This window comes from Watersipora subatra, chromosome 1, assembly GCF_963576615.1.
Source record: "Watersipora subatra chromosome 1, tzWatSuba1.1, whole genome shotgun sequence".
Taxonomy (NCBI): domain Eukaryota; kingdom Metazoa; phylum Bryozoa; class Gymnolaemata; order Cheilostomatida; family Watersiporidae; genus Watersipora; species Watersipora subatra.
Window position 1 is genome coordinate 64,459,507 of NC_088708.1, and position 26,180 is coordinate 64,485,686.

The window sequence follows — 26,180 nt, forward strand, 5'->3', positions numbered from 1 at the left end:
GTGTACATAGATAAATATTAGATTATTATACAAAAAGGTTTTGAGGCTCTAATAATACAATGTCGATAATGATCACAATTTTCAAATATGATGAAGGTTATGGCAAAGATATCCTAAAAATGTAAACATTTGGTTCAAGATGGGTTATATTTCAAATAAGGTAGCCTTATCACAAATTTTTTCCAACAGCTCTCTTGCTTTTGTTTTGCCTGTGAAAGTCAAACACAGCTTATCTCTAAATCTACGTTGTCTTCACACTAAAATCCCTGTGTTACAAATATCTCAATTTATCTGTCTCAAAACATATTGTTGCCCAAAAGTTTTGCTTTAGTGTTGTTGCTTTTATTCACTATACAGTTTGGACTAGCGTAAGTTAGACATTGTGCGCAAATCGAGTGCAATTTCAATATATTTAACAGAAATTAATGTATCCAGAGATTTTTGTTATTTGGATAACTTTATAAATGAGTATGTATTGGCCCTATGGACAAAATTAGGTGGATTTTATCTCTGTGGGTTGTTTCGGATGACTACCCGTGTCATATTGAGACTACAACAAGATAATTTAGAGCTACCCTTTAGGTTGCGACGAGATGTGAAAGAAACAAGTGTTATTAATGATAAAGATGATAAAGAAGTTTTTTCTGTTACTTATAAATTGCCTAACCAAAGTTAAAACTGGCAAAATTGGCTCGAAGGGCTAGTCTTAGCTAGCCTAAAATGTTAACCAATGAATACTCTTTCATTATTTATCACTATTCTTTTGCTACTTGCTAATGATATTTATAAGGCAAAATTCATCAAACAACATTTTCATTTATGTAAAATAGTTTGTCTTTTAAACCAGAATAAGTTATGGCACATTAGAAACCAGACTTTTCAAAGTTTTTCTCAAATTTAATTTGGGTGTGCCGTTTAGCAACATTTATAAATCTATAAAAATGGTTGTAGCATTATTGTTCATAAATTGGTCTATAAAAAGAGACATCTCCTTTAAAAGGCACTCTTTGCCTAGGATCAACCTTAAACTAAACTAGGATACCACCACCCAAATAGATCGGTTTACAAAACCATATCAGATATTTAAAGCTGTTCTAATGATACGTTCACAGTCCTAAAAAGATCAGAAGCATACTCAACAAATGGAAACATGAGACTTTCAAAACAGTAAATAATACATCTGTTTCTTCAGAAACTGAAGAGAGGAAAATTCATGTATAATGACAAACTAGTGAAAAATCTGTTTGTTTGCTTTCTAAAATAGGGACAGCTTCTCAACTGCCAGCAGGGAAGTCCCCTAATAGTTAATCCTTAATCTCTTGATACATGTGTGGCCCAAGACTAAGAGCGTTTACCACTATTCTGCCCTCTCCTTACTACTAGCTTGTGAAGTAGATTTTGCAAGGCACCTGCAGCTTTTTTTAGGTAATATGTGCATTTTACTTAGTATTTCGTTCTAGCATTAGAGTTTTGGTTATTGGTTATTGGTTTCATAGAGAGAAAGCAAAGTGGAATCTATCAGCCTTGCATTTTTTTGTTGCAAGAGTTTCTAGACATGATAGCCTAATGTTCCTTATACAGTTCAAAAAGTAAGAGAGGTATGTACAGTTATGTGGCAGTCTAAGAAGTGACCTTTTAACCCTGCTTGTGATTTAAAACACTTTCAAAGAATTTTTCTATTCTACTAGCAAAACTATGTGATCTCTAAACCAGCATGCTATTAAAAGCATGAATTATACTAAAACCTTTTGTCTTAAAACAAAAGCATAGATAACTTGGAGTTTGATTACATCATCAAAAACATTTGTCTAGTAAGGGTTGAATTATGACCTTTAAAAAAGGGGTTTATTCCAATAGTTTTAGATTTTGACATAACCATAAACTCTAAGAAAAAATCTCATTATATTTAGCAAACATATTTTCATGCTTGACCTTATTGTGTTACACTTCAGTAGCAACATCTTCACTATTTCTTGGCTTCACATTAATGTTCAACACCCTATTTATTTGCTCGCGATATTGTCTTATCACACATTGGCTGATACGAGGTCAGCTAGCCCGCTTATCTTTTGAAAGTTCCTGTTCACTATTTTATTTGGGGACACACTATTCAGTGCTGTTCAAATTGAGGCTCACCGCTGCATTTTTGTTTCATCATTGCTAAGAATTGATTTGTAGTTTCTGCAAATGACCAAACCAATTTTAACGATTTATGACTTAAAGGCTGCACTTGGTGAACAATTATTGGTTGTTTTCACTTCATGCATTGAACTCTCTCAGTAGTTTTAGCAATGTTTCAAAACTGAAAGCATCCAGTATTTTATGACAATCTTAATCTATAATCTTCCCCTTGAACTCTGCAGACCAACTAATGGAGATTTTGACAATGCGGGATTTTCAAGCTCCCAGAGTTCACATCATCGGTCTAACAATTCTTTAGAGGTAATTTTTCAAGTTATTCTTTGTGACAGATAATTAGCTTGACAAGAAACAGCTCACGTGTAACTCGACTAAAAATTATATAATGTGATATAAGGTAAACAAATCTTATAACAAGCAACTGTTTTTAGACTGCTGGCCGCAAAACTAATGTAATTTAGTTATAGAATTATTAAAAACCTCTCTGAGTGTAACATGTATAGTTGCTGTGTAAACCTTGTCAAGGCATCTACTCATGTTTTTGCATTTAACTTTGATAATTTAGAAATAATTATAATGAAGATTTGAAAGGGTTTGTTAAATAAGGTTGACTTTATTAGTCTCAATACAGTGAATCAGAAGGTGAGAAGTGTAGAGAAGACCATAAAAGTTGCTATTCCACATACAAGCCCTGGTGACACGCTCACAACGTATCTCTACGAAATGAACACCTTGACCCCCGAGTACCTGTATTGCTCACAAGCATTGCATCCTATTCAACTTTATCAAGAAACCACAGGAAAAAAACAGTTTCAGGAAGTATTGAAGAAGTGAATGTTAGAAAAAAATTGCTAGCCTCAGATATTTCAAGGCTAATATGTATAAAGATTTATATCTAACAACTTTCATCTTCTGTTTAGAACAGCCATTTTCTAAGTCTTTGTCCCATTATAGCGGCTTTATGATGTGATTGCCGATGATACAGGCTTATGGGAAAACATCTGAGTAGTGCATAAAAAGTAACTGATAGTATAATAGTAGCTGAATCTTTTACCCTTTTGTCTTACTGTGAGAGGTTGCTACTGGGGTCTCACAACCAATATGGGGACCATACTCTATATCACTCTAAAGACTAAAAAGTTCATGAGCTGGCTAAAAAACTACTGTTCAAGTTTCTAGCTATCAAAGGCTAGCACTGCACTGAAAGTAAGATATTTGTGTCATCTAAAACCTTTGTTAACCCTACAGTACCCTATCTGACATAGATGTAACATAAGTTTTGTAGAATTGCCTTACCATAAATAAAATTGCAAATCTTTTATTTGTTCCAGAAAGAGTAATCTTGTTTCTACACAATGATATTAAAGTAAGTCAATTCACATAAAGTCATGTGACCTGGAAGTCATTTTTATTTAGCGCACTTCAACTTTGAGCAAATTTGTTAAGCACACCAAACTATCAAGCTGGAAATATTCTAACATTTCAATACACCACGTAATGAAAAGACTTCATTAATAAAAAATCACAATTTTTGTTTTCATGTTATAAAATCAAGGTGAAAATTGGTATGAATTGAAGTAAAACATTAAAGATCCTGTTTGGAGTTTATGTCAGTCTGGGTATTGTGTGGTTAGTTTTGTTCTTTCACTATTTCTTTATTACCTGTTTCCAACATTCAACTTTAAAAAAAGCTAAGTTTTCATTAAGAAATACTGTTTAGTATATACCTAATATCTCCTGGTGTATGAGAAGTTCATTGTTGCTTGCTAATTGAATCTTGTCTCCACCTGGCAACCACTAAAAACTCTAATGTCATGATGCATGTTATAGTTGACAGGCCCAGTTGACCCTCAGTATGAGCACACAAGTATACCTGGACAGGCGTCTATTCAACCTACATCAAGGTCACATTTACCGCCAGCCCAGCAAGGGCTCTTGCTAGGCTCCTACCAAAGGCCCCGCCAAGGGCCTCACAACAATCTGCATCACAAATTATGCTCATTGTTGGTTTCTACCCACAACTCTTGGCAGCAGTGGTGTCAATCACACTAGTGAAGTGAAGGATTACACAATCTGAAAGCCTGAACTTTAAAACACGTTGAAAAAGTTTATAAAATTGTTTTAGCTAGACTGCAGATCGATACATTAACATGGTACTTAAAAGTTACCAGCCATTCATTGTGCTGTTCATTGTGCCATTTATTGATCATTTGAAAGATGATTATTTGTGCAAGGACTCAAATATGAAATATCATTGTTGCACTCTGCATATTGTTGTATATTATGTTTATGTGATCGCTAAAGCTTACTCATAACTTAATTTACAGCAAAAACATAAAACATTTTCAATTCATTGTTTTTCATTACTTATGACCAAATAGTTAGTTCTTCTAATTAATATGTAATGACAAATGTTTCACAAGAGAACAGAGCGGTGAAATGTTTTGAAGCAAATTACATGCTATAAGAATTCACAGGATGATGTATTTTGCGTACAATTGCAACCTTAAATACCTTGAGAATCTTGATGGGTTTTCAGAATCCTCCAGGATTCAGAAGTCATATTTTACACTAAAATAGAGATATTAAAATAAAAAAATTGCATCTGTAAATAAAATAGCAGGTAGATGAAATGAAACAAAAATTATCAAACACGAATATTTGGTTTAACCATGCTATTTGATTCATACTTTGAGCTCTACTATTAAATATCTTGGTTATCTTAACAGCATTCTAGCGAACCGAGGATTAAACAACTGCTGCAAACGCTAAATGCATACGCAAATAACATTATCTTTATTTTTAAAACTCTCCTCAATCCCAACAAAGTTTTGAAAAATATTTTCCAAGTTTTACAAGATGTTTAGAAATATTGATGATTTAGTCACCTTAAACATGCTACTTCAACAGAACGGTACAAGGAAGTTCTTTATTAAACTTATATATTTATTATATGAATAATTATGATAGCATGTCTGAAAAGGACAAAAACCAAATACTAGCATCGCTTCACAAACACGCCAACTAAATATATTATCTGATTCTCCCTATTCAATGTTTGTTTGCTTCCTTTGAATGTGCAAAGCAAAGTGAGTCTCATCAGTTTATGATTCCCTCAAGTTTGTCGAGGGTATTTTCTCTACTGAAAGAAATAACTCTGTTAGTTTGCTTTGGTTCTTTGATAAAATTGATAGTGGCGTAAGTACTCAGTAGTTGATAGTTAAATATAAGTGTGGTTGACAACAAAATCCATTTTTACCAAAACACAAATATAGTAAAAAATGATGTCCAATTATTTCATCTTATTTTTTCTATTTTAATAGTTATATGTTGTTGGTTTATTAACTCTACAAGCTGTTTTTTAGAACTATTGCATGCAACTCAAAATAGTTTGTTTTACTAAAAGTGCTTCAAGTTACACATTATATTGGAATTACAGATGTTGTTATAGAGAAGAAGTGCATCGTGGTTATCATAATTATTGTCTGTCTGTTTGTTATATTCATTATTGGAAGATTTACCTTCATGGGAAAGTATTTATCAGGTTAGTCTAAATGCAAACTACATGTGCACATCTACCGAAGTCAGTCAAAGATGTAATGTTATTGGTCTTGCTTATGCTGTATGTATAGACCTCTCTATTAAATCATTCTCTATCAGGTATTACAAGTTGTTCAGTATTTTTGACTAAAGTCTGACTGTATAATTTAAATTGCAAATCTATAGTAATTTACTCATCTTAATTGTGTTCCAGATACAAGCAGCATAAAAAACCGTTTGGTCTTTTTAAAGAAAATCCAGTACAATTGTGAGAAACTAAACTTAAAACTGTAATGATATATGTGGGTATACTTGATGACAGCAACTACAAATATATGGCTATAGAGCCATTTATCATTATTGTACAGATTAAACGCATTGCTGGCAGTGCCAAGTGAGACAAATAAAATGAGTGGAACTCTTTCGAAACAATCTAGCTATCTCGCGTATGTTAGAATAGTCGAACCATTAGTGGGCTAATTCATGCCATTGCAGCTGTATTTATAAGGCAGTTGTATTAATACCAGCAAATCAGTTTAAGTTTTTATTTGCTTTCGAAGAACTAAATTCCTGATAGCTTAGAGCAAATAATAAAAATACATTATTACAATATAAAATAAGCTAAAGGATATCAACCCATAATTCAGTATCTGTAGAACAAGAGATACCGATTTACATCACTCTCACTGCTAGCTTAAACTTTAATAGTGGCCAGTGCCTTATCCTATCTTACTAAATAGTGCAGCTGCCAGCAGTCCAACAGTTAGAATTTTCAAGCACTTTAATAGTGAGTGTAATTGCTTGTGATGGTATGGGTATACTGTGTGAGGCTCATGTCATATTATCAGCTAATTTCTATTAACAATGCATAAAAATATTACCTATCAGACAGTTGCTGATTTATTGTAGGATTGAATGAAAATTTATAGAATCTACTTATTTCAACTTCATGAGGATGGTGAAAAACATTGTTTTTTTCAAAGTGAGAACAAAATCTGGGTTGCTTCAACCTGAAGTGTGTTTTGATTGCATTCATTTTTTTACTCGCAGAAAAAAGAGACTTTTCAGACAATCTAGAAACTTGTACTACCACCAAATTTGTTTACACTGAGGACGATGATTGGACAAGTACAACCTCTGTTGTCACAACAGCTGAAAGCACTCACCATGACTCCATTGTATCCTCAACATCTTTTTCCAATGACAGTGCAGCAATTGGTGACCTTCAAGCTTGCCAGACCGCCACAAATCTGACTCGTAGCTGGAGGATGGATCACAATGGATCCGACATAAGACCGGGATTTGTGCCACATGCTAATGACGGATATGCCTGTGACTTCCATGAAAACTTGAAATGGTTCCGGTTTGCAGGAGAAGCAGGTAAATCAATCAAGCTTGAAAATATACTCTATAGTGTTAGTTATTATAATTTATCATTATAAAGCCATTTCGTTAGTTTCCTTCATGTAGTTTCCCTTTTACAGCCTGTTGCCTGATTAGCTCTTCTCTATTCATATATGTAACTTTGAATAGACAGAAGTTTTTTAATTTCCATAACAAATAAGGTTTTTCCAGTGAAGGCAAAGTGGTTCATCAGAAGATATGCAAAGGAAAACTGTATATATGCTATTTGGCATAAGTCACATATTTAAATACTTCAGTTTGATATACGTCCTTGATATACGATTAAGCATCATCAGCGCAGCTCAGAGCTCACACAAGGGACACAAACCATTACCAATGAGAGTTAACTTCCTGCCATAAAACAACTAAGTTACCTCATAGATATATATAAATATATATTATTTGATATCAGTCACATATTTAAATGCTTCAGTGTGATATAAGTAATTGTCAAAAGCCTGCAGACATTGCAGAATTAAGTTGAGTTGATGCAGTGAAAACTTGTCAATGAATTTTTGTCTTTTAGTATTTTATAATTCAACGTAAAGTAAGTTCCTTTCTGTTACAAGTATAATAACATATTTTATTGCGACAAGCAGCAATAAAATGAAGCAGCTATAAAATTTTCTGCTTGACGCAGAGTTGCATCAAGCAGCAAACAACAAATACATTATGAAATGTCCTTACTTTTTAAAGGCAGTCGTCTCCTAAACACCTGTCCGCCATTGAGAAGTTGCGGAGGATTCTACTTCTTTTGGACTGATTCAAAGATGCCTCAACAGGTTGGAGCTGTATCTCCTATATTTGTATATTCAAGACGCGCGGAGGAGCCTGAAGGGGACTGCAAAGAGATTGCTATAGATGCAGTTGAAGTAAGATGTTCATGGGACACTGATCATGATTATATATACAATATTATTGGTAAAAAATATGAACAATGCGTAGCAACACTTTGTGGCATGAGGTGAGTCAGAGGGCTAAACAATCTCCAGAATCAAATTGTATAGTACATGTGATAGCCTCATTTTTGCACACAACAAGCTTTCTAGGTCTTCCAGAAACGGTTACTTTACTTTCTTGTAACATCCATAACAGTGCAGTAGGTGTAACAGTTTCAAATAAAAACGGTAAAAACAACAAAAGTGAATATGAGATAATATGATCAAGCATATCTTTGTATTAACACTGATTAATGGGTTTGTGTTCCTTTTTTATTTATAATGGTTGTACCAAAAAGTATTACAAAATAAATCTATTTCATCAATACACGAGGCTTCAAAAATGCAGACACTCTAAGAAAAACTTCACTTAAACATCTGCATGAACAATTGTCGGTTAATCTTTGTTTATGCAATGTAAAAGCTTTAAAACAATGATTGCTATTTATTTTTGCATATGCTCAAATGAATGCACACATGTAACAGAAGGTATATGATCTTATGTACTTATAAGTTCAGTGTGAACATGAATACACACATGTAACAGAGGGTGTAGGACCTTGTGTACTTATAAGTTCAGTGTGAACATGAATTCACACATGTAACAGAGGGTATAAGACCTGATGTACTTATAAGTTCAATGTGAACATAAATGCACATATGTAACAGAGGGTATAGGACCACATGTACTTATAAGTTCAGTGTGAACATAAATGCACATATCTAAGAGAGGGTATAGGACCTTATGTACTTATAAGTTCAGTGTGAACATGAATGCACACATGTAACAGAGAGTATATGACCTTATTTACTTATAAGTTCAGTGTGAACATGAATGCACACATGTAACAGAGGGTATAGGACCTTATGTACTTATAAGTTCAGTGCAAACATGAATGCACACATGTAACATAGGGTATAGGACCTTATGTACTTATAAGTTCAGTGTGAACATGAATGCACACATGTAACAGAGGGTATATGACTTTATGTACTTATGAGTTCAGTGTGAACATAAATGCGCATATGTAACAGAGGGTATAGGACCTTATGTACTTATAAGTTCAGTGTGAACATGAATGCACACATGTAACAGAGAGTATATGACCTTATTTACTTATAAGTTTAGTGTGAACATGAATGCACACATGTAACAGAGGGTATATGACTTTATGTACTTATAAGTTCAGTGTGAACATAAATGCACATATGTAAAAGAGGGTATAGGACCTTATGTACTTATAAGTTCAGTGTGAACATGAATGCACACATGTAACAGAGGGTATATGACCTTATGTACTTATAATGTAAGTTCAGTGTGAACATGAATGCACACATGTAACATAGGGTATAGGACCTTATGTACTTATAAGTTCAGTGTGAACATGAATGCACACATGTAACAGAGGGTATATGACTTTATGTACTTATGAGTTCAGTGTGAACATAAATGCGCATATGTAACAGAGGGTATAGGACCTTATGTACTTATAAGTTCAGTGTGAACATGAATGCACACATGTAACAGAGAGTATATGACCTTATTTACTTATAAGTTTAGTGTGAACATGAATGCACACATGTAACAGAGGGTATATGACTTTATGTACTTATAAGTTCAGTGTGAACATAAATGCACATATGTAAAAGAGGGTATAGGACCTTATGTACTTATAAGTTCAGTGTGAACATGAATGCACACATGTAACAGAGGGTATATGACTTTATGTACTTATAATGTAAGTTCAGTGTGAACATGAATGCACACATGTAACAGAGAGTATATGACCTTATTTACTTATAAGTTCAGTGTGAACATGAATGCACATATGTAACAGAGGGTATAGGACCTTATGTACTTATAAGTTCAGTGTGAACATGAATGCACACATGTAACAGAGAGTATATGACCTTATTTACTTATAAGTTCAGTGTGAACATGAATGCACATATGTAACAGACGGTATAGGATCTTATGTACTAATAAGTTCAGTTTGAACATGAATACACTCATGTAACAGAGGGTATATGATCTTATGTACTTATAAGTTCAATGTGAACATGAATACACTCATGTAACAGACGGTATAGGATCTTATGTACTAATAAGTTTAGTGTGAACATGAATACACTCATGTAACAGAGGGTATATGATCTTATGTACTAATAAGTTCAGTGTGAACATGAATGCACACATATGTAACAGACGGTATATGATCTTATGTACTTATAAGTTCAGTGTGAACATGAATACACTCATGTAACAGAGGGTATATGATCTTATGTACTAATAAGTTCAGTGTGAACATGAATGAGCAAGTTCAACATTATGTTAGTAGCAAAACTAATCTTGGGAAATATTAGCCTATAACAGCAATTGCTGGTAAAGTTATATGTTGATAGCTTTAACAGCATCTTGAATTGTTCTATGTTAGTGTTATGACCTAAGGTTAGACATGCCACATAGATTGTGAACACTCATACAGTAGCTAGAGTCATATTAGACTTTCCTATTTTAAGCTAATAGCTTTATAAAATTTATCAAATCAAAATTCGATAGGATTTCATCATAAATTTCAGCTTTTCTTGGACCTCTGTGTACTGAACCATGTAACGATATTGCAGTTAAGCCAAAGATGAAGGCTGATTCCATTACAACCAAGTTAATAAAATCGTAAGTTATTTGATAACTTTATTAAAAAAATTAACTAGAAAACTATCGCCTCATTTCATTTCAAACCAATGATGCTATATACTCATTAGACTACAAGAAATATGCGACTGCATGTGAACAAAAAAGAGCAATGAAAAAGGTTTGCCATTGTTCATGGACATTAAAATTTCACTCACATACGGTCGAAAAAGTCACATCTCTTTAGCTGCAAATCTGGAATTGGTAACATTTAGAAGAAGTATTAAGATCACAAGTTGTTTCATGTTATTTACTTATCGGTTTCTATGGATCAACATTTTTCCTGCAACTCAATAATAGTGCATATTTTATATACAGTCTTACTAGCAATACATTTGAAGGTAAGAAAAAAGCAGTGAAGAGAATGTAAAGCAAACATGGTATGTGGTTGCTGATGTTACTTGTGGCAATATTAAATGTTATTTATGACCTCAATACAGAAAGTGTCAAAATAGAAATATAGATATGCCCTGCAACGATCAACATCAAACAATTTACACTGCTTATAAGGAGAGACAATCCGACAATCCGACAATCTGATTCCTGAATAATGAATGATAATTTTGACAGAGTTGATTACTTGGAAACTTTACTTTCTTTTGAATTGCTAGAGCAAATAGTACGACTATAGTTGTACTATTTGCTCTAGCAATTTAGAACTATGCAAGAACAAGAATGCGATAGCATTCTTGTTCTTTTTCTTGGAACAGGCACTATGCCTAGTAATTTCGTTTCTCCATTTTGATATGACAGGTAATACAGCATATTCTTTTCTCTCTTCCTTTTGTATGACAGGTAAAACTGATACTTTTCTCTCCTTTTCTGATATGACAGCTAATACAGCTAATACAGCTAACACAGCAAGTAATTTTCTCTCCTCCTCTGATATGACAGTTAATATATACAGCTAGTACTTTTCTCTCTTTCTTTGATATGACGGGTAATACACCAAGTACAGTTCTCTCTTCCTTTGATATGACAGGTAAAACTGGTACTTTTCTCTTCATTTTTGATATGACAGGTAATACAGCAAGCTCTTTTCTCTTTTCCTTTAATATGACAGGTAGTACAGCAAGTACTGTTTTCTCTTCCTTTGATATGACAAGTAATACATCAAGTACTCTTTTCTCCTCCTCTGATATGACAGGTAATACAGCTAGTGCTCTTTTATCCTCCTCTGATATGACAGGTAATACATCAAGTACTGTTCTCTCTTATTTTGATATGACAGTTAATACCGCTAGTACTTTTCTCTCCTCCTTTAATATGACAGGTAATACAGCAAGTTCTTTTCTCTCTTTCTATGATATGACAAGTAAAACTGGTACTTTTCTCTCCATTTTTGATATGACAGCTAATACAGCTAACACAACAAGTATTTTTCTCTCCTCCTCTGATATGACAGTTAATACCGCTAGTACTTTTCTCTCCTCCTTTGATATGATGGGTAATACAGCTAGTACTCTTTTCTCCTCCTTTGATATGGCAAGTAACACAGCAAGTACAGTTCTCTCTTCCTTTGATACGGCAGGTAATACAGCAAGTACTCTTCTCTCCTCCTTTGATATGACAGGTAATATAGCTATAGTGCTCTTCTCTCCTCCTCTGATATGACTGGTAATATAGCTCGTGCTCTTTTTTCTTTCTTTGATATGACAGGTAATACATCAAGTACCGTTCTCTCTTCCTTTGATATGAAAGGTAATACATCTAGTACTCTTTGCTCTTTCTTTGATATAACAGGTAATACAGCTAGTACTCTTCTCTCTTCCTTTTGTATGACAGGTAATACAGCTAGTGTTCTTTTTCCTCCTTTGATATGACAGATAATACAGCAAGTACTCTTCTCTCCTCCTCTGATAAGACAGGTAATACAGCTAGTGCTCTTTTCTTTTCTTTTGATATGACGAGTAATACAGTAAGTACTTTTCTCTCCTTCTTTTATATGACAGGTAATACAGCTAGTACTCTTCTCTCCTCCTCTGATATGACAGGTAATACAGCTCGTGCTCTTTTTTCTTTCTTTGATATGAAAGGTAATACATCAAGTACCGTTCTCTCTTCCTTTGATATGAAAGGTAATACATCTAGTACTCTTTGCTCTTTCTTTGATATAACAGGTAATACAGCTAGTACTCTTCTCTCTTCCTTTTGTATGACAGGTAATACAGCTAGTGTTCTTTTTCCTCCTTTGATATGACAGATAATACAGCAAGTACTCTTCTCTCCTCCTCTGATAAGACAGGTAATACAGCTAGTGCTCTTTTCTTTTCTTTTGATATGACGAGTAATACAGTAAGTACTTTTCTCTCCTTCTTTTATATGACAGGTAATACAGCTAGTACTCTTCTCTCCTCCTCTGATATGACAGGTAATACAGCTCGTGCTCTTTTTTCTTTCTTTGATATGAAAGGTAATACATCAAGTACCGTTCTCTCTTCCTTTGATATGAAAGGTAATACATCTAGTACTCTTTTCTCTTTCTTTGATATAACAGGTAATACAGCTAGTATTCTTCTCTCTTCCTTTTGTATGACAGGTAATACAGCTAGTGCTCTTTTCTTCTCTTTTGATATGACAAGTAATACAGCAAGTACTTTTCTCTCTTTCTTTTGTATGACAGGTAATACAACAAGTAATTTTTTTTCTTCCTTTTGTATGACAGGTAACACACTAGTTCTCTTTTCTGCTTCAACAGGCTAAAATCCATTTCAAATATTTATGCTCTATTGGCGTGTTTCATTGTCAATCATTGGCCAGTTGGTCAAGTAACTGTTGTTATTTTGTTGGATCAATTTTAGTTCATCTTGAATGCTTTTAGTGTTGCATATGCACCATACCTAAGAAACATTATTTTATTTGAAAACCCACTTGTTTAACACTGTAAAGTGTTACTTTAGACTAATCGTAGCAGAAATAATCACATTATAATAGTATTAATACTGTAGCTTTTTAGAGTTATTTTAAAGTCAGGAAAGTGTTTAAAGCTCTTTCAATTTTCTTTCAAAAACAAATAGAAAAAATAGTTGAAAATGAATTACATGCATAACCCTCACTGATCACTCATTGGACAATAACTTTACAAGCTGAATTCACCATTAATCATTACACTTCAGTGGCTCCACATCGTTGCCACAACGTAATAGATTTCAAGAACCATCACCTCTTTTCTGCATTAGATATTCAATGTTATTGTTAATACAAGCCATAGACTACGAATGAAAAGACGAAAAAGTGTTCAATAATAACAGAGGAGTACCAGGTGGCTGCTAACAGATTGGTATGATGTCACAAAAACTTTCTAAATACACTTTGCTATAGTTTAGTAGTAAGAGATCACAGGTTATCGCTCTCTTTAGCCATAATTTAGGTGTTTGATTTATGCATAATAAAAAACTTCATGATATAATAGTTTTTGTTTTAACAACTGGTTTCTAAGCTACATTTGCTGACTTCCCAGTTAAAGAGACACTGCAGATGCATGTCTATGAGATCATTGTAGAATGTCAGTGCATAAAGGAATACAATAAATTTAATACAGGGATTTTATATGTAGATCTAGATTTTTTGTGTGAATCTAGAGCTCACATTTGTTATAAAATACAAATATTCAGATAATAGATACTGGAGAGGGCAAGTTGGTCGTATTGAATGCAACATAGAGCTTTTAGTTGGTGCTTGTAGATCTACGGTGAGTGTGATAAATGTATTATAATAGCCCTGACAAACACAGATTGAATACATGCTACATGCAGCTAGACAGAGCTTATGTGTTACAGTTATATTACATAAAAATCCATTATTTGTAGTTCATACAATTAGCACTATTAATTAGTAACTGGCAGCTGAGAAATTGTCAATTATAATTGCTGAAAAAATAGATCCAACCATTGAGCCACCCGCTATAGACACTTATTTATCTTTTGTACATAAAGTTTTACCCTTTCTCTGTTTTTGCCTTTTACTTGGATATCTTTCAGCAATCTCTTCTCTGTGCTTCTCATAGAAGTTTTCTTACTATGTCTTAATTAAGGTATTCATAGGTTCCTATTAGTTGATATTTGTTTATCATAAACCTGGTCCTAAACAGCAGCATAATTTTTAACTGGCATAATTTCTAGGCTTAAAGTTAACTTTTTCATAAAATAGTATTGACTTTGTAGTTGATAAGATGAAATTTGAGTGATATCTTTACACTCTTTACTGTAATAAGAGCAGAATCCGACTGCTTGTCAATCTGAAGCCTAGCTAAAAGCGGTAAGAAAAAGAATGAACTCTCACCGGACTCAAACACAAGGTCTGAGATTCAAAGGCACATGCAGTACCACTACACCACTCAATCACCTTGCTGCCCCATAAAATAATCATGGCTTTAGTGATTTACACATGACAATCTCACACCTTACAAATGAGAAATATAGCATAACTTTTATATATACTAGTAGGCAGCTAGTGTTCTAGTATATATTAAAAAATCATGCTTGTCATCTTGCTTAACCAACATCATCAAAAATCTCTGCTGAAATGCTAGCTGTTTGATGTTTATCTATGAAGGACCCTGCACCAAACTATTTATTTTAAAAGGTATATTCCTTGATATAATTTATTTTATAAATATCAGACATCAATTTGTAACCAGTGTAAGCTAGGGCTATATTTTTGAAAGTCTGAGCTGACTTGATTAAAAATGTAAGAACAATTTTTGTCAGTGCAGGTAATATAAATTTAAAAAATGTCATTGACTGAAAACCTGCATTAAACAAAGTTTTTGTATCTGTGTGACAGTCAAAAATTAGCCAATGGAATTGTTTAGCTTACTTTTTACAATAGCATTTGTGTTTTTGCTTTCTGTATGACTCTAAAAGAGTGCTTAAACTTCATACAAAAAGCTATTAATTAGCCTGAAAACTTTAGCTCGGTTAAATATGGATGAATTTTTTCCATTATCAAATATATTATTTAATAATGAATAATATTCAGTTAAATATGGATAAAATTTATTCAGCCAACTGTGGTGCATTAATCATGAGATAAATTTATAGCCACTGAGCAATATCTCATCTGTAAAAAAATTGTTGTAGTCGGTTTAACAGAGTTCTGAAAAAAAAATCAAATCATCGACTCAAAAAAAACTAAAAATTGAACAGCTATAGCAGTTATATTTATGATAGCAGCAGGCTAAAAAATGTTATGTTGTAAACAACTTAATACTTTATATGAAATGTTTTTCTGTCAACATAAAACAGGATAATCCTTGGTGATAAGCTTCCTACCGTAGGGTAATTAAAACAGAAAGCCTAGAGTTATTCACATTTATCATTATAAAACATTCCTCGCCAATCTTGTTTTGGCATGAACCAATGAGCCACATTCTACTTAACTGGGACAAGATTCGTAGATGGCTCTAAATGAGGAAGCAGGGAACCTTAACTGGGCCACTGGGTAAACACGTGCACAGCTCACTCACCACTCAGCCTGTTTCTAGAATGTAACAATATAGAACAGACAGATGTAGCTCCATCCTTCTATAATGATTAAAATAACCATCCTACACTGTAGCTGCTCTCAATGTAAAAATCAATTACCAGTCTAAGCATTTAAAGTAACACTAGGTCTTTCATAGATTAGCTGGATCAGAACAACTATAGTCACAGGTCATGCATGCTTGATGGTAACTTTTTTATAATTGATAAATTACAAAAAAATCTCTAGTCAGTGTTATTGTTTTTATATGATATTTCAGCTATTGACAGAAAGCAAAGATAAAAGTCAATAAATCAAAAGATAAAGGCAGATACAGAAAAGGTACTGGCTGTGTTACGATGGAAGACAGGTGAGACAGAGTGCTGTTCAAAATAATATGCTTATGTTTGCATACTAATCTTTGTTGATTAATATTACTTAGTGTTATAAGACTGTTAGAAGATGAAGTTTGGTGATAAGATAATTAGAAAATCTTGTAAGCTGTGACACGCTGAACCTCCTTTTCTACAGTATAAATGTGAAAGCAAGGAAGCAGCTGTAATGTAGTGATCTAGAACACCTGACCAGCAAACAAGAAGACGGGGTTCTGGTTTTTGAAAAGGCTATCAATGCTAGTACTAACATCATTTAATCTTTATTTGCTGAGATTGTTGGCAGATACAGGTCTGGTACATTTTAGGCACCTGAACTGATTTTTAACTTGGCCTAGTTCATGCCCTGTGACTTTTGCTCAGATGTATTGGCAGTGCCTTTCATTTGATGCAGATAAATCACCAGTGAAAGAAGAACTCAGCCTAGCCATGCTTTCATGTTTTGGCAGAGTTGTAAATCTTTGGCAATATCCTTTACATGCAGTTCCTCATACCTAAATATAATGAAATTGTGTATGCCTACTGTAGGCTCTCTAGCATGATCTGGGCAGCAGACTGAAGGCTATATAGTAAGTTATATAAAGTGGTTTGGCAAGTAGTTTGAAGGTTATGTAGCAACAGCTTACAATTTGTATAACTAGTTGGCAAGGCAACAACATGTTTTTGAATGGAGAATATAAAAATTAAAATTTTTAATCTTTTACAATGCTATTAGATTACCAACTTTTAAAACACATTGGTTCAACATTGGTTCAATAATTCCTGATTTTTGTTTATTATTTTTCTTTTTTTGGCATGTAATTAAGAACATCCTTTTGCTGTTGATTACCAATGTTGATTAAAAGTTTTACATACATAAGAACTTGAAGTAAAACTGACGAACAAGTTTGAGGCGGTTTTGAAAACTAGTGAAGCCATCTAAAGAGAGCTTCCAGCACTAATAAAATTGATGGAGGTCTATGAATTAAAAATAAATCTTTTCAATAAAAGTCTAAAAGAGTATATTAACACAATTGCTGCATTCCATCAATTTCCCCATCATTTCTGTCCCTTCCATCATTAATGCCGCAAAATCTAGTTTGTGTTCAGCGGTTTTGAGTGCCAAGCATATGAATTACTCCTTAGGAGGGTGTAAAGAAATACACACATAATGAACCAAAGAATAGGCGGTGAATCGATAGACAATTGTTCATTATAGTTAAATTCTTTCAACAAACCCTTCAAAAACATTACTCTCTGCACCATGTAGGTCAACCAAAATTTTTAATGGCTTTCCTGTAGTTATGCATAATTTAAAATTATTTTCATAAATTGATTTTTACTATCACTTACAAAAAAGTAGTTTTTTTAGAGCTGTTCTTCACTAATTTATAAAGATACAAAGTCATAAATTTAGTAAATGCCAAAAAAACTCATAAAAAATCAAAGTTCCAATAAATATAACTAATTAACATTAACCAATTAACATAATCAATATGCCTAATGCTATGGAAAGATAATGAACAGAACACAAAAGACATAAAATTAACATATGCAATCAAACCTCTACTTACCTGTATTAGAATTTCTAACATACAATGAGAACTACTTTAAGCAACATAATTTAATATAGTGATAAAATTTGGGGTGCTAGAACCACTTTATTCTTTTTGTAAACTACCTTGTATTAAGTTGTTCATTTGCCTAATTTCCTTTTGTTGTGTTTCAGGTACTTTTGGCATGTTACATCATGTTTTTATACCAGTTGTTTGAATTCAAAACTTATTGATTTTTTGTTTTTACTTCTTCACATGTAATTTAGCAGACGGTTTGTTTGAACTGAAGTACTTAACAAAGAGATGTATAGCTTAATATCATGCACTTAAATAATTAAATTTGAGTGCTTTTACTTTAATAATGCCGCCAAAAGCTAAAGAATGAAATAATTATTACTTAAAAAAATTTCAAAAACTGACTGACAGCTGTATAAAAAAGTATCCGCTTGTTTTATTAGTACATTGACTAACTGTTTTCACAATAGTACAAATAAAGAAAAGAAAAATATAATTTTATTTGAGCAACATTCATTAGAAAAACTAATATTTCATTTGTAATTTGTCTGAGTATTTAAAAAAAATCAACTTTCCAAAATTTGCTGATAGGAGACCGTCTTAAAATAGTTTAAAAAGATTTTATATACATATTTTTTAATATGTCAACGAAATAGTATGTTTTATATACAATAAACTAGGCATTTTTAAAGTTGCTAAGATAGTCTTGTTAGTGACTCCTCTTCTCTTTTAAAAGTTAATGTTGTCTTAAAACCTCTGTCATTGGTGGCTTCATTAGGTTTAATTTTAATTTGTAGCAATGGTGCTACTACACAATCATGATTACATAATTAGACAATTCCTTAACTAAACCATTCTCATTAAGCTAAACCAGGTCTTGATAAAATAATCAAACATAATGCTTCTGGTGTTATCTATGCAAAACCAAACTTTTGATCAGATTTGTAGAGTACTGCTTGCTTATAAAAAATACCTGATAGTCTTATTTCTAAACTTAAAGGCAAATGTTATCTTGAGTGCGGCTGATATAAGTCAACTAAGCACTCATATTTTATTAGTGAGAAATTAACTTTCTACAAACATATTTTTACAGAAAAAACTGGTCATTTGTCATGTTCTGATGGCAACAGTTCAGTTTCTGCTTAGTTCAGTAAAATCTGTCTGGTATATCTTTTTGATAGCACAGGCAAAATAACGGGCGCTTATAAACATATACAGTTATAGGAATATATCTGTATATATGGCTAAATATATAAATTTTTGGAATTTTTAACAAAATATTTTCAAAATTGTTTTAGAATCTGTTTTTTTATATCTAGAGTAAAAACAATATGTGAACCTTTAAAAGCCCTCTTACCTAGCTTGATTATCAGACTCGTATGCAAAATGATACAATCATATACACATACATACTTATAGCCAAAAAGTAAAAAGCTAAGCTTCGATGAAATTATATGTAACTAAAAGCTCAAGAAGTCATTGACAAGAAAAAACGAAGAAACCGTATGTTTTTTGGTAAAATCTTGACTGTTTTTCGTTCAATAAATTTTGTGAAATATTACCTAGTGTCACACTATTTGTGGTTTACAGCAATCCGTTATGTTATGTTTGTTACTCCTCAGCCCATGCCTCCATTGTTACAGACCCTTATTTTGTATTTTTCTAAGAGAGTTGAAAGATTTGCGGGTCTAGACAATAACATTGTAATATGTGATAATCTAAAGTTAGCTGTCAGATTAGCATGCTAAGCAGTTGCAGGAGATCTGATAAATTAGTCAACGGAAAAACACATTTCTAGTCAGAAGAGGTTAGAATGTGAGATTTAATATATTTGCTAGTACACTCAACAATTTATTGTTCTTTGTAATATTTTTAAAGACGGTCATCATTAAAATGGCTCAAATAGTGTTGAAAAGTAAAACAGGTTTTATTACTTTATAATTGATCCTAAACCCAATAATGCATTTTTATACAATAAATATTCATCAGGCTCTACTTTCTTACATTTGTGTTCATCCCTTTCTATATTTTGCCTGCAGCAGAGGTAAAATATAGACTTGTCACTATGGCCATTTTTATATTAAAAATGAGTTTGACTCTATTACCACTTCTAAAACAAGACATAGCTTGACATTTACACTCTTGCTATAAGAGAAAAAAATTTGATGTTTTTACCTCAAATCTATGGTTTGAAAAGTCAATAGTCTTACATCACAGCCACTTCTCATCATATATAAGTCATCATCATATCAAAATAATAATCTTCTATTATATGTGTCAAGCCTAACTCTCTTTCCAAAGCCATATATGTCATTGTAGTATATGACAAAGTCATATATATATACATTACAGCACAGATGTTTAGTATTATTAATTAAAGCTACATTTTGCAGTTTTAAATTTCATGTAAGATTGAATCTTTCATTACTCATGCAGACACCAAAAGGGACAGTTTTGCAGGATCTCATATCAACTTGTGTGTGACATCATCATCTTGGAATACTGCTCGACAATAACCCAATATTACAATTAACGTGCATGCATGACATTTCTCCCTGTTGTAGATGTTGCATTGGTTAGATTATCAGATACTTGTTGAGTAGATCTATGTAGATCGACTGATAGAAATCTGTAGACAGTAGATCTGTGTAGCAAGGCTAAACAACTTTTTAAAACTGATTTAAATTTCTAATATTATTTTGTTGTTTCTGCAGACAGGCAAACAACAGTTTTCCCAATGAGGGATTCGCAAGTTGCCAGAGCCAGCTTCATTGGTCCCACAGTTCTCTAGAGGTAAATATGTTACAACCATCAAAAGCTTAAGAATTCTGAGGTCATGCTAATACGTAGTTATAAGACAGACTTAAAAAACAGCATAAGCTATCATCGCATAGGCTTACTTAGTAAAGCTCATAAATCTACTTTGTCAGAATCAATAAAATGCATTTGCTACTCTGGCTCGCCAGTGCCTTCTATTATCAGTATATAGTACAAGTACTGTAGGCCAATGGTTTGGCTGCCTTCATCACTGTGTCGTTTTTAGCAGTAGTATTATGTATCTTATAGTGAGGTGAATGTGTTATGTGATCTTATAGTGAACTTTTTTTTACTTGTCTGTTGATTTAAGATAATTTCTGAGATATTTGTTAGGAGTTATTCTTTAAAGCATTGTTAATTTAAAATTGCATAATGTTGGGTGTAAAATGCTAAAATAAGGATGCAGTGGTGTGGAAATTTCTCGCTCAACGAAAGAATAACACATTGCTACAATTATTTGGTTCAGAAAATGCTAACAGTTTTTCTTACAGTACGTGTCAAGAGGGTTTTGCTCCTAAGAAGCATTTGAAATGCAAACATCCATTGAACCAACTTGAATCATTTTCTGTTTGCCAGTCTATTTAGTTACCATGAAAGTTAAATGAAGCACATTTAACAGAAAGTCAAAAGGGTGGCAAATTTAACACCTTGTGTTCTGTACTCTGACATACGTGGATCTTTGCAAACCATTATAGATTTCCAGCTATTTAGTAAAATCTTATGGTTATGTTAAAATCAGATGATCACAAAGTTGTGAATTTGAGATGAAACTAAGGGCAACGTTGTAGTAAATTTAGGCACAATGAAACTCAGTAAAAATAATGATATTAATGAAAGTAGTCATATTGTGAACATTTGTCTGCAACAAATGATGTTTCCAAATTAATGATTGTAGATAAAATACTTTTATGCTATAAGCTCGCGATTGTTGAAAAGTTCAATACATTTTCCCCGAATTTTTATAGGCTCAAACAAAAACTTCAATTGCTTCCTCCACTAACACTGAGTTGACAACTCTAATCATACCTGCTAAGACTTTAGAACTCAATATTGTTATACCTAAAGCTTCTCTAACTTCTGTATGTAATAATACACATATTCCTTTTGTAGCTGTGATAGTAGTGGTCAGCACTCAACAATAGTTAGTTGACTATTGTATAGAGTTGAGGTGTGCCATAAAGCTTGCATCTCAAATATCATTACTACTTAGCAATACGTGAAATAATAATGTAAGCCATGCTATTTGTTTTTCTTTATTTATATATTTGAACTTAATATATTCTATATTGTGCAACCTGCTTTCAAAAACATATTTAATGTAATACCTTATTAATATAAAATATGTATTTATTTTTTGCACATATATTAGTCGATTCAGGTTATTCATGCTTGTTTCTGGATTTGAATATGCTAATTTCATACTGCAATAATATTTTAAACTGCATAATAAGTTAGCTTACTCTTTTAAGGTAGATTGAATTTAGTCCCATGCGTGTAGCAGCTCTGTTTATACCCTCTTGCAACAAATATGGAACGCACACCTGTTATAGTTGTTAGTAAAATCAAAATATAAAAACTAGCAACACTTTCATAGAGACTGATTGCTAATCAATTCAACATCCTCAATGTAAGTTATATGCATTGTAGAATTTCTCATCGGCTTTTGCCCAGCAAAGCTGTAATGACTATTTGAAACCCAAGAATACACCAAACTCAGACCCAAGCTATTCAAAAGCTTCAGGAAGTGCTCAACAGAAACCTTATTCACAAAGTATACAACTTACTTCATTGATAATTCACATTTATAGACCTTTTGACACAAATATTGAAATGAGGAATATTGGCTATGTAATAAGTTTAAATCAATATGGCATTATATTTATTTAGTAGCAGTTTGACATTACTGACTTTTAAACTACCCAAAAATATACTGCCCAGCAAGACAAAATGGTGGTTAAATGAACAGTTCGTAAAAAAATGAATGTTGGTTCTCACTAATGTTCATAAATGACATGGATATGTCATTGGCTGATAACTCACTAAAACTGGTGTGTACACCTTTTACTTTTTATTTTTGGTTAGCATTGTGAATAGATATACATCTCACAAATTTGTTTTTCAATGCCTAGTACTGAACCGTTAACCAAATAACTTAAAGCAGTTTTGGTATATCTATTTCATCAGAACTGAAGTCTAAAAAAATTGACTTACAACAAATAACTTGCTTAGTTAACTTGTATCAAATATCTTGTAGTAAGTTGACATAGCTGTTGGCTCTTTTGATTTGTAGTGAGCAAATCATCCAAGTATTGCCTTACTAAAAGGCATATTCACAGAGTTTGTGTTCAGAAAACAGTATTCAATGACAGGTTTCTTCTCCAGAAAAATATATCACAATCATTAAAAGTGCTGATTTGTTTCTAGGACCTTAATTTCTAAAAATAATTGAATCCGTAATTAAATTGGGGAAAATATTTTGACCAGTCTCTGTCATTCCGATAAAATTGTCTCAAGTTATAAACCATGTTGGTTTTGTAGATATTGTAATAGAAAAGAAGAAATGCATAGCAGTTACTATCATCCTTGTCTGTGTGTTTACCACAATCATTGTGGGCGGTTTTACCTTCATGGGAAAACATTTATCAGGTTGGTCAAGATATAAACACATATTTATCATATTCAATCGGAAACACCATTGTATAAATCTTGATAACGTCGTTTGTTCGAATATCTTTATTTAGCAATTTTGTTTCTCAAGTATAAAACATATATTTGACATTGCTTGACTGAATGCATTTTTTACACAAGAAAGCAGTACAAATGCTTTGTTTTGGATAAAAAGTGATACTAATAAAGTTACGCCTTAAAGATTGCAATGAACTTAGCTTGACCTCGGTAGATCTACTGTAAGTGTTACTCTCAAGGGCACCACTTTGTGCACTGTGCTACATTTATACATTGATGAGACAATAAAAATACTGCGAATTCTCAAAAAATGGATGATTTCAAAAACTACTGTTTTTAAAATCATCAATTGATTCCCGGTGATTTTAAAAACTACTGCTTTTAAAATCACCGGAAAGAGAAAATGTTCTAATGACAAAGATATAAAAGAAAAAAAGTCGCAGAAAACGCTCGTCAAAAATCAACAAGATAAAATATGCTCTGTGTATTAGGACAATCAAACTATCACCAATATTTTAGAGTTAGCTGTCAAATAAGAAAGCACTCCAGCAGTCAGAGTAAGCAAAATACCGTAGCAAAAATACCGAGTGAAAGTTATCTCTACAGAAGAAAAGTCTCAGAAAAAACTGCCGTTGATGGCTGTGAAAAAATAAAAGGATTAGAATGGGTAAAAACTCACAAGAATTGAGCTGCTGAAGAGTTCTCTGCAGCTTATCAGATGCATGCTAAATAATATTTTATGTTTTACTAACCAAGTGTGCTTGTTACTTCTTTTCTTGTAAAGGTAGCCTATGAAGGGTGACACACAAAAATATTCAAAACATGTGTACCTATGTTTCTTATTAAACTTAAAATATGTAGTGACTCTCAAATTTTGGTTGCAGAAAATGCTGGCACTGATAGCAATATTGATGCAATTCTTAAACCTTCCACCACCACATCAGATTTTGGTGAAGACGCTAGCTGGCCAACTACTACAGAAACTCTCTCAGCAATGAGCGTTTCTGGTGAACCTGACACTACTCCATTCACAGCTACCAGTCCTGTAGAGTGCTGCACTGCTCAAAATCTATCTGAATACTGGAGGATGGAGCACCATGGAGGTGATATAAGGCCACGACTTGATCCAGAGTCTGAGATTGGATACGCGTGTGATTTCCATGAGAGCTTAGAATGGTTTCGCTTTGTAGGAGCAGCAGGTATGTCATTTAGACATTTGAAACTTAGTAAAGACTGAATATCTTGGAATATACAAAGAATAGTCCACATATAATATTTTTAGAATACAGCATAATCAAAACATAATATTAATCAACATAAATCTAATTGAGTTACAGAATTCATGCAAATGTAAAAGCTTATCATTATTCTATAATAGCTGACGTTTCCTAACCTTGTTTTGGTTTCACATGATTTCATGAAGCACTGTACTGATAGAAGATAGGAGCTGCTGCTTCATTTAACACTCCATATAATAAAGAGTTTTTAGTGTGCTCAAGTCACTTATTGCATAAAATAAAATTGATTGTTTTTTGTTATTATTGCTGCAAACCAGTAGATGGTCAAGCAAGATGATGAGTACACATGAGATGTTTTTTAACAATTTTACATAGAAAAGGCTGAAGTAGGCAATTAAATTTATCTTTCAAAACACTTTTTGCAGTTAGATGTGAAAATGTGTTGTGCCTTTATTTATTTTTGATTTTATGAAAACCAAGTTAACATATTACATAGGTGCCCTTTTCTTCGTCGCACAAAGCTTCTGGCCATTCTCTAGAATTTACACACCCTCTATGTAACCGGACTACATAGTTAATTACAGTTGCACTGTCTTAATAGCTACAAGTCATCTGCCATTTCCATATTATGTGTGTTCATAAGCTGGCTTAGGAGCTTTTATTAAACACTGTCTAACCACCATTTTTATTGCTTCTTCACCATTTGAAAATTGAAAAATATATCATAGGCTGAAAATGGTCTTTCTTCCAGTTGCAGTTGGCTGTAAAAAACATTATAAAATTTATTGACAACAATAAATGCAACTCATACTTGCAGGAAACCGTTTTTTAAACACATGCCCACCCTTCAGAAGTTGTGGAGGGCAATTCTCTTTCTGGACAGATTCGGAAATGCTTCAAAAGATTGGAGTCGTCTCTCGTATATTTGTATATTCGAGATATTCTGAGGAAACTAACTGGAGCTGCAGAGGGGCTATCGAGGATGCATATGTAATAAGATGCTCATGGGACACTGATTATGATTTTGTGTACAGAGTTGATGGCCCAAACGAGAACGAATGTTTTGCCGCATTCTGTGGCATGAGCTAAGTATACTGGCTGGTGCAGTTTCTTACAGTTAGTCTCTGCAAGTCAGTATTCTGTCCATAGATACCTTGTTGCTTGATATTCTATTAGCTCGCTGAATGTATTTATAATCTTTCATTTTTTCGTGACGTCATTTTATCGTTGTCGGCCATCTTTCTAGACAATTTTATCATTAGAAACACGAAGCTTTTGCAATGATAATTTGAAAACAATGTTTTTTGTTGGCAATTTTTTTT

The 26,180-nt window shown here is 32.9% G+C and overlaps 1 protein-coding gene and 1 long non-coding RNA gene across 2 annotated transcripts; both read left to right on the plus strand.

Moving 5' to 3' along the window:
* Positions 1–13,873: 13,873 nt before the first annotated feature.
* LOC137387332 (uncharacterized) lies at positions 13,874–20,900 on the plus strand. Its single transcript, XR_010977896.1, has 3 exons — positions 13,874–13,993; positions 16,457–16,546; positions 20,833–20,900. It is a non-coding gene; the product is annotated as an uncharacterized lncRNA (long non-coding RNA).
* Positions 20,901–22,628: 1,728 nt separating this feature from the next.
* Positions 22,629–25,980, plus strand: LOC137385487 (uromodulin-like). The gene is made up of 4 exons (XM_068071957.1): positions 22,629–22,706; positions 23,474–23,581; positions 24,505–24,819; positions 25,676–25,980. Exons 2-4 carry the CDS (start codon positions 23,563–23,565, stop codon positions 25,945–25,947), a joined length of 606 nt encoding a protein of 201 aa, XP_067928058.1. The 5' UTR covers positions 22,629–22,706; positions 23,474–23,562; the 3' UTR covers positions 25,948–25,980.
* The last annotated feature ends 200 nt before the right edge of the window (positions 25,981–26,180 follow it).

Bases quoted from the DNA above. Each gene is read 5' to 3' on its own strand.
- LOC137385487 (XM_068071957.1), top strand. The intron at 24,820-25,675 runs GTATGTCATTTA...TCATACTTGCAG, and splicing joins TCGCTTTGTAGGAGCAGCAG to GAAACCGTTTTTTAAACACA.